The 12,500-nt window shown below is 37.6% G+C and overlaps 1 protein-coding gene across 4 annotated transcripts in view; it reads right to left on the bottom strand.

The window, feature by feature from the left end:
* Positions 1-2,502: 2,502 nt before the first annotated feature.
* LOC115224310 (sodium- and chloride-dependent glycine transporter 1) overlaps positions 2,503-12,500 on the bottom strand; it is a 63,952-nt gene continuing 53,954 nt past the window's right edge. For 2 of the 4 annotated variants that reach the window (XR_005003843.1, XR_005003841.1), the window contains exons 15-16: positions 4,084-4,311; positions 2,503-4,020 (exon numbers count right to left, since the gene is read on the bottom strand). Coding sequence is in view for 1 of the 4 variants with exons in the window: in XM_036513353.1 (XP_036369246.1) it covers positions 4,141-4,311 (171 nt within the window). In the remaining 3 variants the exon portion in view is untranslated. Of the gene's footprint in view, positions 4,021-4,050; positions 4,312-12,500 lie in introns of those variants that run through there. The other 2 variants (XR_005003842.1, XM_036513353.1) reach the window with 2 other exon arrangements.

Genomic DNA, 12,500 nt, shown 5'->3' with positions numbered 1-12,500 from the left:
CAACCAATAATTAACACAACCAAACTTTTACATGTTACTTTTGACAATCTTTTTCTAAAGAGTGAAACCGGTAAAGTAACTATACATCTTTTAAAATTGCATTTTCAAACTTTCTTTCGTATATATATATATATATATCTATATATATATATATATATATATATATATGATGTATGTAAGTGTATACACACACACACATATAAATATATATATATTATATATATATATATAATATATCTTCCATTTATCAATTGGACGCTAAGTATTTTTTTTTTTATTGAACATTATAAAGTTATGGTGAATTTGTTAATATATAGTATAATTCATACCTCAAGAGAGTTGAGAAAAACAAAGAAATCTCTAAATCATACCCATAAGAAGGTTTTAAACTATCCGAATCTCATAATCAAAAGTAACATTTCCCCAAAATTTTTTAATTAAAAAATCGTTATATCTGTTATAGTTAACCGTAAATTATACGTGCGTATGAAAATGAAATTAAATTCAAATTAAAATAATTCATTATATTATATCTATTTAACAATAGTACGCTTAAGTGTTTTTACAAAAAATCCGCTATCAACTTACGATGAATCTATATATATATATATATTACACCCCCCCCCCATACAATGAAAAAAAACAAAAAAATTGCTAAAACATAACCTGTATATTATTAGAAGATTTTCGACAAATATAAATTATCAACTATTCTTTGTTAATTACTTTTACATTAAATAATAACCGATAAATTCTATGCTAATTTTATTTGTATCTGTACGTAAGCATATATTCTTTTCTACTCTGGGCGCAAGGCCCGAAATTTTGAAGGAAGGGCAGCTATTCAATTAAATCGACCCAGTACGCAACTGGTACTTAATTTATCGACCCCGAAAGGATGAAAGGCAAAGTCAACCTCGGCGGAATTTGAACTCAGAACGTAAAGACAGACGAAGTACTCCTGTGCATTTCGTCTGGCGTGCTAACGTTTCTGCCAGCTCGCCGCCTTTACGTAAGCATATATTAAAATAATTAGATAATAGTATTTATTTTTAATACTATTGATACTGAGGTTTGAATTTGATTACATCAAATTTGTTTGTATATGTGTATGGAAACATTCAAACTTAAATTAAATGAATATGCATTCACTTAAATATGCATTTATGTATCAACACGCTTGAGAAATACTCAAAATATTATTGCTGTCTGTGTGTAATCATGTTTGGAACAACATTAAATGGGCAAATAAGAAATATAATTATAATAAATATCATTATTATAAATAATTATTCATTAAACTTACAACCAAGTTAGTACTAATAATTAAAGTAATGCCCCAAAGTATTGCTAGATACTATTGCGATAGAAAACGTATATTACATGGAGACATGGGAATTTGCTATAAGGAACGCGTGTTTTACAGCATCGTTTGAGTATCAGACTCACATTGTTATATGAAAAAGAACATAAACATATACATACACGTATACAAATATACATACACACGTGGTCTGATCAATAAGTATCTGGACTGTTGCTATAGTAACGAAGCTCAGTGAAGCCGCTTGAACTCTGCTGTGCATGCGCACTAAGTTTTAACGTTCGAGCTCACTTCTGCTATTTACAGCAGTACTTGGAAACGTTTGAACTACTCCTACACCTGTGTGCGGCTGATACACTACTCTCCTTACACTTCCTGCAACTTTGCGTAGGCCTCTGAGCAGGTATCACCATGATAACTTTCTCTGTCATGGTCAATGCGATGATCACACGCTACACACGTTCCTTCCAAGCACTGCTGTAAATAGGGGAAGTGAGCTAGAACGTTAAAACCTAGAGCGCATGCGCAGCAGAGCTCAAGGTTTTGCTCAACAGTCCGCATATTTATTGATCATACCTCGTATACATACATACATATATACATATAAACATACACATTGCATATATATACACGTGTATGTGTATATATGTATATGTATATATGTATTAGTATTATGTAGATAGGTATATATATATGCAAGGACTAAATTTCCTAGCGAGTGTTCAGTGATCCAGGTCTGAACGAGCCTTCGAGTATCCTTGCTCACCCAGCTATACAAAGCTTGCAGCGTTCACTCCCGTTAATGTAGATTCCCGGCCACTCTAAGCTCTTCTACTTGATATCGTAAGGGGTCCCTTCATCTTTGAGGTGTCACATGTGGCTGGCCAGGGATGTGACGAACTGTCTTTCTGGAATCCTGAAAGTGACCTGTGGTTGTATAGGTGCCAACTTGATAATAAAAAACAACACAAATGTTTCTTGAATTTATTCTTTATTTTTGATGATATTGTCAAAAACTACCGTAAAATTGTGTTATAAAAACTGTGGAAAATATAGATATATAATAAAAATAAAAGATTAACATTTTAAGTAGTGGATAAATGTTTGTGAAATTTCCCGAAGAAATACATACATTCAGTTGGATGAATTTCATGGTGAAGAGATGTTTATAAAAATTATATGACAGTTGTTCAGTTTACATTAGAGATAAACTTGTAGGAATAGGATTTTTTTTTTTTTCGAATATTTTTTGGAAAAAGTCATGGAGCTGCTCAGAGCTGTGTCATAATGTAACAGGACGCTTAAGTGGTCTACAGGATAATCCGTCAGGTTTACATGCAGAATCATAAAGAATAAATCACCTGACAAAATAAGGAATATATTGTCATACGATACAGACCAGTGTGGTATGTAGAGAGTAAATTCAATGGGCCTGTTACAGCATGAGAGGGGTGGAATGATATGTATTGCCAAATAACTTTAATGTTAACAGAATTCATTTCTCTTCCCTGAAAACTGTGGACGAAAAATAGGGGGCCATTTTGTGCAAAAGGTCCTTTAAGTCGAAACTTGAAATGTTTTCATTACATATTATGGCATTCATGATAATGATAGACCATGTGTGTGTGTATGTGTGGGTGCGCGCGTGTGTGTACATATATACAAACACATACACGCACATATACATGTATTTAAACACACCCACACACACACACGTATAAAGCACATAATGTGACTGCCTGTGATATCGTTTGTGACCGGGTATAATTCAGTTGCAAAAGATAGGTATCATGAAAAGCCTTCATGCAGCTATATACAAGAAAAGTTTCACAAAATACAGAAAAACATGTTCAAATATAATTATTGTCATATCTAAACAACAGCTATATAATTACACACACACACACACACACACACACACACACACACACACACACTAAGTGGCTATTACTACCTCGCAGGCCACGACAGACAGAAAAGATGGGCTTGAAGCCGAGAATCTGAGTTTACAGAGACAATATTTATATATCACCCGAGGAAGCACAACTAGATCTCATAATGCAGGGAAACGGTTACATAACCAAATACCTGCGACTTGGAGAACTACGTTGCGTGGAAACAATTGTAGTGATTACAAATAAATCCCCAACTGTGAAATCTGAAGGTGGACGAGCTTTATAAGATATTCTGCAGCATTCTTAAAAGAATATAACCTAACTATATATACATAATGCACACACACACACACACACGTATATATATATATATAAGCATATTATAAGTATAGTTATATATATTTTTACATTGCCTAAAATTATTTATTGTAAACATTCACACGTACATAGATGAGTATATATTGTATCATTATATATACATAGTTTAGTAAGTAGTGGTTGGAGTTAGCGGCTGTATAAGTTCTTCTATGTCAATAACTCCAACCTATAATAACGTACTGAACCGCACGAAATCTCATTTGCCGTTGTCTAGAAATCCGAGACTTATGCTCCGTATTGAGCAAGTTTTATCATTCGCCATAAGAATTAGGATGGCAGTGAGAAAGTTTATTAATATTAGTCTTGGTATTTTCATTAATATTGTTAACGTTGTTGTCGTTGTTGTTGTTCTTCTTGTTGCTGCTGCTGTTGTTGTTGCTGCTGCTGTTGTTGTTCTTCTTTTTCTTCTTCTGATTATTATTACTATTATTATTATTATTATTATTATTATTATTATTATTATTATTATTATTATTATCATTATTATTATTATTATTATTATTGCTGTTGTTTAAATATTCTCTCAACTATATGAAGTCAATATTAAAATTTAGTGACAACTACATCATCAGGCCTTGAAGGCTTTTCGACTGCCTTTAAATAATCTGGTAGGTTTGCGTCGGATACAGAAATCGGCTGGTAGCGACCAGTTCTGTTTTCATTTAAACCAGGTCCCCAGTCATCTGTATGCCCGAAGACTTTTTTAAACGATCTCTGTATTAGGAAATAAGAAAAAAAATTGTGAATTAATATAAGCTGTCATGAATACTCTGTCTGTCTGTCTGTCTGTCTGTCTGTCTGTCTGTCTGTCTCTCTCTCTCTCTCTCTCTCTCTCTCTCTCCGTCTTACAAACACACACACGCGCACACGCATACATACACTCAAATGCTTTCTTGCAACACTCTAAACTGACTATAAATTTAGTTACACTTGTATGTTTTATTACTTTTTAGTCGATCTTAAGTATGTGTGTTCAACGGAATGTAGATCATTGAATAGTAGGCTCCGTTGGAAGCGAATTAGTTGTTATTAGGTGAAGTAGTAACAGAATTACTCACAGGGAATCAAGACCGAGCACTAATTTATGGATAAATAAGCAAGTTCTGATTAGCTACTTTATTCTATATGTGACGATATTCTATGCCCTATTATCTAATAAAAAATCAGAATGATCCAGCTGGTAGTTGATTGTCCATTTGAACCAGCAGTCCTCTCCACATCATGAAATAAGGTCGTTGAAAACTTACAGGACGGGAAGCCAACATATTATAGTAAATCAAAGTCAATTCAAAATACTATCTAAAATCTTTTCAATGCTGTACGAGTTGTGACGTTTCGCATATTTACAGTTGTCACTAGTAATCTCTAAACAATTGTAGCAACAATATCTTAAATGACAATACATGCAACAGGTTTCTCTGATAAATAACTGCTTACGAGTATAGATATGTCACAGAGATTATGTCATTAATATTACAGCATATACTTTAAAGTCGTAAGTGTGAACTCTGGTCAGTTGGTCAGTGAGCGTAGTATGTTAAAGTAATTGAGCTTATAGATATACCAAAGATTACACCCATACATACACACATAAATAATACACACATATACACTTAGATACATACATATAAACACACACACACACACACACATACATACACGGAAACAAGTAATGATTGAAAAAAGATATGGTTTCAGAGAACTATATTAGAACAAATATGTCTAGAAGATAGTATGCGTATGCGTTTATCTATGTTTGTACGTATGCGTATATGTATGAATGTACTTTTATGATTGCGTGCATGTGTATATACGTATTATATATTATATATATATAATATATATTATTATATATATAAGATATATATATATATATATATTATATATATATTTAGTGTAGGAAGAAATGGAGCTGAACGAAGACTTAACAAAATTCCTTTTTATTATTTTCTACATATGTTTCAAAGACTGCAAAGTCCCTAATTCGGATTGAATAAGGAGTCCATTTTGCAGCCTTCTCTTCGGGAAAATCCAGGAACTTAATTCTCCAACAAAATGCACATATACAGCTTCGCCAAGAAACTGCTACCTTAACCGATACCGCAAATGGAGTTGTTCGAGATTAACGCGTCCCTTAAGGACATTCCTATACCACCAAAGGAAGCCTTCCTTAAGGAAATTGTCTGCAAAACAAATGCATTCATCAACCGGATTAGATGGCTCGCTTTCTTTCATGATAACGAGGATTTAAAACAGAACCGGTCCGCAACATCATCCGAATATAAGAAGCTTTTTAAGTCGATGGAGACGCCACCACCTAACCCCGGACTGAAGAAATTTGAGGACGACTTATGGGGCATTGTAAGGAGCATTAAATTCAGGAAATCGCCCCGTAGGAATGAACACCTCAGATACCTAGGCAAAATTACTAAGGATATCAACAGCTCAGACGGAATCCTGGTCCAATCTGACAAAACAAGGAACACTTACAAGATACCTAAAAACCAGTACCTAGAATTACTCAGAAAAGAGATCCAGAAGAACTATAGAACTACAAATAAGAATACACTGAGAAGAGTTAACTTGGAGATTAAGAAAATTATGGCTAATTATGGACTTCAAATGAGAACACAAACGCTTAACCAAGACAACCTAGATTCTCGTTAAGGACACAAACCAAATTTCCACACCAATCCAGCATTAAGGCTCATATGCCTTCTAGTTCCGACATCGGTTCCATCAGTAAGTACATTTAGACAAATACATTCCTAGTTTAGTTAATAAGCTTAAGCTTACCTTTGGGCGAACTCCTCGCAAGTCGTAAAGTGGTTCTCTTCTATCCCTAATAAAAAACAGAACTAAGTTCATTCAGTTCGATATTGCTAATTTCTACCCCTCGATTAACCCTAGTGTACTCAATAAGGCCCTGTGGCATGCACATAATAAGGTAGGCCTCACAAGAGAAGAAATTGATATATTCTAGTCGCCAGAAAATCCTTTATACAGTTTGAAGATAAGTTATGGGTTCGTAAGGATACTCCCAACGAGTTCGATGTACCTATGGGTAGTTCAGATAGCGCCCAGATTGCCGATTTGGTCGGAATCTATATCTTATGAATTATCCGACCAATTCCCGGACATCGGGCGGCCTATAATCGTGACGATTGTCTGTTTTACCTACAGAACAACCCGAATAGAATGATACGAAAACTAAAATAGATTAGCTAGGTTCTTTAATAGAATGGGCATGAGCATGTTTTTGATAACGAACTTACCAAGGTAAATTTCTTAGATGTCACACTAGACCTGCATAGCGATTCGTACTGCCCCTACCACAAACCTTCCACTAACTTAAAGTATGTCAGTGTTTTCTCTAACACGCAAAACTATAACAGACAATTTGGTAAAAACATTTCTCAAAGATTAACTAATTGTCTGCCAACGTCGACATTTTAGGCAGAAAGCGGAATTTTATAATGCCGCCCTGTCAAAAGCCGGTTATAGGGAGAAGGTAGCATATATAGACCCGGCCCTTCCGAAACCAGCATTCTATCATCAGGATAAGGCAAGTTACAATAACATAAATAATATAAGTAGTGATGGTAGCCTGAGGAATGCCGATACAAGTACAACTAGTAAATATAGATAACATAAATAATTTGCGGTCCAGGGGAGGCCATCGTAGGCCAAAACCCTTATTCAACCCAGAGATACCCACCTTAATGTTAGAGATGACTCCCCGAGCCAGTACAAGAACAGGAAAAAAATATATTGGTTTGTAATTCCCTTGGTAAACAATAAGATCTAACCTACCGTTGCAGTTTCGCCAAGCAATTGCCAGAATTTTCCCAGAAATTCGAGATATTTCTCCACTGTAAATTCACACAAAGTTAGGATAGCCTTCTCCAATACTAAAAATCTTTCACAGATAATTTCCTCCCATAACAATAAGCTGCTAAATAAGACCCTCTCACCCATGAGCGGAGACTCTGCTCCGTCTAATTCCAACATAACACGCAGTAATAATAATAATAATAATAGTACTGGCACAGATATTAGCAACCTCCATACCAACGTTGGTGTTAGTAATAGTAATAAGGATAAGAGCAATGATCTCGTCATTAACGTAAGTAATGGTAATAAGGATAAGAGCACTGATCTAGTCATTAATGTAGGGAGTCCCAACAACAATATTAGCAGCGGTTTTAACAACAGTAGCATTACGGACATTAGCAATCACAGCATTCACAGTAGCAGGGAGCATGCAGGTGATATTGCATTAAATAGCAATGAGAATGGCGGGAATAATATCGAATCCAGCGGTAGTTTTTACAATCATCATAGTAATAAGAACGCTGTATTAATATCGGAAGCCAATCCCAATAGAATAAGGTTCTTATCTAGTAACTCCAAGATTAGAAACGCCATTTACCAGTGCAGAGTTTATACTGATTCAGATGTCTACATGTATATCGGAGCTTCATCATCGAAATTGGCTGTTAGAATATCGAATCATTTTTCCACGTTTCGTGATGAGGAAAAGAAACACGCTACGGGACTAAGTAAATTAGTCTGGCGTTTGAAGAACGCGAATTCAACTTTTAGACTGGAATGGTCAATTTTATCGGTGTCTATACCGTTTGATAAAGGCAAAAAATCTGTGCTCTTTGCAACCGGAACTCTTTCATATTCTGTTCGCTCGAGGGCACCTTGTTAACTCGATTGTGCAAAATTCTTTCAGATGCACACACTGAAAAGGCATACTTTTCTTCATACCAATGAAGTCTAATATAGTTAACCCCTTGATTTCCTAAGAAAATGAAAAAAATTTTGAATTAAATTTGTAAGGGGATATCACTCCCCTGTTTAGTGTAAGAACTGCTAGTTATCTAGAACTGCTGTCAGGGATGTCACGGTATCCTGCCATGACCACTGTTGACACCCCCTCTCTCTCTATCAAATGGTTACAGACGAACACACAGACACAATTTTTTCTGTTGCTTGACCATTGATATCTGCTGTATCTCTCTCCCTTGCTCCCTTCTAAACACACTGCCACACATACATAGACGCACACACACATACATGAATGCAACTTCTCACATTCAAACACGCTAGCACTCATTCTTAAAACAATTCAAATATTAACGCCAGTCATACAGAATACGTACACACTCTTTGTTTTTCCTGTTAACCGGATTTTAACCTTGAATTATCTCAACGGACCTTTTCGTCGGCTTTCACCTAGCCTGGCGTCTACGCATTTTGACAGACAGTTTGTGCCATTTATTCCATGGGCTCGTCGTGAGCGTTTGTCGAAAAGCTTGCTGTGCATTTTGTTGGAGAATTAAGTTCCTGGATTTTCCTGAAGAAAAAGGGTGCAAAATGGACTCCTTATTCAATCCGAATTAGGGACTTTGCAGCCTTTGAAACATATGTAGAAAATAATAAAAAGGAATTTTGTTAAGTTTTCGTTCAGCTCCATTTCTTCCTACACTAAATATATAAAACTTCAAATTTCCGCACTAAGGCAAGGATTTTAGACCCCATGGTCGTAACCTCAACCGGCTTTTTCTGTTGTGATTTTTGCTACCCAGGTATCGGTTATCATTTGAATAATCGTAATAAGATAATTCATTATCTACCTCATAAACTATATATATATATATATATATATATATATATATATATTATATATATATTATATATATATATAATATATATATAATAAAAGGAAATGAAGAAAATGCTGACAAATAATGAAGTAATTTAGTAATTTAATAGGGAAAGTCTTTTACGGTTGGCATTTGTTATGCTATCAAAAGTTGAAAGCATAACAAATGCGCAACCGGTAAAAGAACTTTCACTAATTAAATTACTTAAATTACTTCAATTATTTGTCAGCATTTTCTTCAATCCTTTTATATATCACCACTCGTGGTCGACATCTCCTTTTTAAATATATATATATATATATATATATATATATATATATATGAGGTAATCAGAGTAAGTGACAGAATACTTAAAGAATAGTGCTTCATCATGGATTAGCAACCATTAATCGGCCTAAGCCAGGGCTACCCGATGGACAGAAAGACCAATTCTATGACGCCTTACTGCAGACTACCTCGTTGACGAACGATAAAGACCTTCTCTTTGTGGCTGGTGATTTCAATGGGCATGTTGGAAAACATGCTGGGGGCGTCCATGGTGTACATGGAGGCTATGGCTATGGTTCCCGCAACGTGGAGGGAACCAGGCTCCTGGAGTTCTGCGACACCTACCGATCGGGTCGACATACCAGCCAAATTGACTACATCTTTGCCAGGAAAAGGAAAAGATGGCTGCTTATAAATGCTAAAACTTTCCCAGGCGAAGAATGTACCCCACAACATAGACTGGTAGTTATTGACTTTAGGATCAGGACTAAGAGGACGACCAGAAGACGACCAACATGGAGAAGAAGGATCTGGAATCTTAAAGATCCTACAAATGGACAGAGATTTAGGAACATATTACTTGAAGCATTTGACGAAGTAGAAGGGGATACAGCATCACAGGGGGTAGAAGACAACTGGACGTTTCTAAGGGACAACCTGCTGAGGTATTTCGCGTTGCAAGACAGTGTGTGAGAGAGAATCGTGATGTGGTAGGAGAGAAATGTGTTCGCATGGATGATGGTTCACTTGCGCTAAATGAGGATGCAAAGAGAGAGAGGTGTGGAGACGCCACTATGAAAGGTTGCTGAATGAAGAAAATGATGGGATAAAGAGAGTCTGCCCGAATGTCGACCCAACAGAGGGACCAGCTATCCGAGTTGACAGTTCATTGGTAATTGAGGCAATTAGAAGCATGAAGACAGGGAAAGCCCCAGGTCCATCAGGAATTACTGCAGAGATGCTCAAAATATCTGCTAGTGTCGGCTATAGCCTAGTCACCCGTATAGTTAACCAGGTAATACACGAAGGAGTCATACCCAATGACTGGTGTAGCAGCATAATAGTCAACTGCTACAAAGGTAAAGGTGACGCCCTAGATACAAATAATTACAGAGGTATGAAGCTGTTGGATCAGGTAATGAAGGTTACGGAGAGGGTCATAGCCCAACTAATTAGAGAGAGAGTTAGTTTAGATGAGATGCAGTTTGGATTCGTGCCTGGGAAAAGCACCACTGATGCCATATTCCTGGTAAGACAGCTGCAGGAGAAATATCTAGCCAAAGATAAGCCCCTGTACCTGGCTTTCGTTGACATGGAGAAAGCTTTCGACGGGGTCCTCCGATCCCTTATCTGGTGGTCAATGAGGAAACTAGGGATAGATGAATGGTTAGTGAGAGCTGTGCAAGCCATGTACAGGGACGCTGCTTGTAAGGTGAGGGTTGGCTACGAGTATAGTGAAGAATTCCGGGTAGAGGTAGGGGTCCACCAAGGTTCAGCCCTCAGCCCCCTCCTATTTATCGTAGTCCTCCAGGCAATAACAGAGGAATTCAAGACAGGATGACCCTGGGAGCTCCTCTATGCTGATGACCTTGCTCTAATTGCTGAGTCACAATCAGAACTGGAGGAGAAGTTCCAGGTGTGGAAGCAGGGATTAGATTCGAAGGGCCTTAAAATCAACCTAGCTAAAACCAAAGTCCTAATAAGTAGGAAGGTAGACAAGTCACAAACGCCTTCAGGTAGATGGCCTTGTTCGATCTGTAGGAAAGGCGTAGGTAGAAACTCTATAAGATGCACCAAGTGTAAGCTATGGACACACAAGAGGTGCAGCAACGTCAAGGGAAGGCTAACTAGGAAGATAGTTTTTGTATGTGGCAGATGCTCAGGAGCAATAAACACTGAAAATGCTCTGAGACCAACTTCCGTCACTTTCCAGGGAGAAAAACTAGAAATAGTTGATAGCTTCCGTTACTTAGGTGACCAAGTCAGTAGCGGGGGCGGGTGTGTTGAAAGTGTAACTGCTAGAGTAAGAATAGCTTGGGTAAAGTTCAGAGAGCTCTTACCTCTGCTAGGGACAAAAGGCCTCTCGCTCAGAGTAAAAGGTAGACTGTATGATGCTTGTGTACGAACAGCCATGCTACATGGTAGTGAAACATGGGCCGTGACTGCTGAGGATATGCGTAAGCTCGCAAGAAATGAAGCCAGTATGCTCTGATGGATGTGTAATGTCAGTGTTCATACTTGACAGAGTGTAAGTACCTTGAGAGAGGACCTAAGAAGCATCAGTTGCGGTGTGCAAGAGAGACGTTTGCGCTGGTATGGCCATGTGGCGAGAATAGATGAAGATAGTTGTGTGAAAAAGTGCCACACCCTAGCTGTTGAGGGAACCTGTGGAAGAGGCAGACCCAGGAAAACCGGGGATGAGGTGGTGAAGAACGACCTTCGCGCTTTAGGTCTCACCGAGGAAATGACCAGGGACCGAAACCTTTGGAAGTATGCTGTGCGTGAGAAGACGCGGCAGTACAAGTGAGACCATCACCCATGGCCTCAGTCCACTTATGCATACCTTTCCTTCTTGGGACACAAAACCCTACTTGTGAAGACCTGTTGAGGCAAGTGAAAATCAAAAAATCAAAAAATGAAAAAATGAAAAATCAAAATTGATCAACATGAATAGAAATTGTCGCTGTGATATCAGTGCTGGTAGCACATAAGAGAACCATCCGATTGTGGCCGTTGCCAGTGCCGCCCTGACTGGCTTCCGTGCCGGTGGCACGTAAAAAGCACCATCCGATCGTGGCCGTTGCCAGCCTAACCTGGCCTCCGTGCCGGTGACACGTAAAAAGCACCATCCGACCGTGGCCGTTTGCCAGACTTATCTGGCACCTGTGCAGGTGGCACGTAAAAAGCACCCACTACACTCATGGAGTGGTCGGCGTTAGGAAGGGCATCCAGCCGTAGAAA

Source organism: Octopus sinensis, linkage group LG25 (assembly GCF_006345805.1).
Source record: "Octopus sinensis linkage group LG25, ASM634580v1, whole genome shotgun sequence".
Classification (NCBI taxonomy): domain Eukaryota; kingdom Metazoa; phylum Mollusca; class Cephalopoda; order Octopoda; family Octopodidae; genus Octopus; species Octopus sinensis.
The sequence above is the reverse complement of the archived record's forward strand: the minus strand, read 5'-3'. Positions and strand labels throughout refer to the sequence as shown.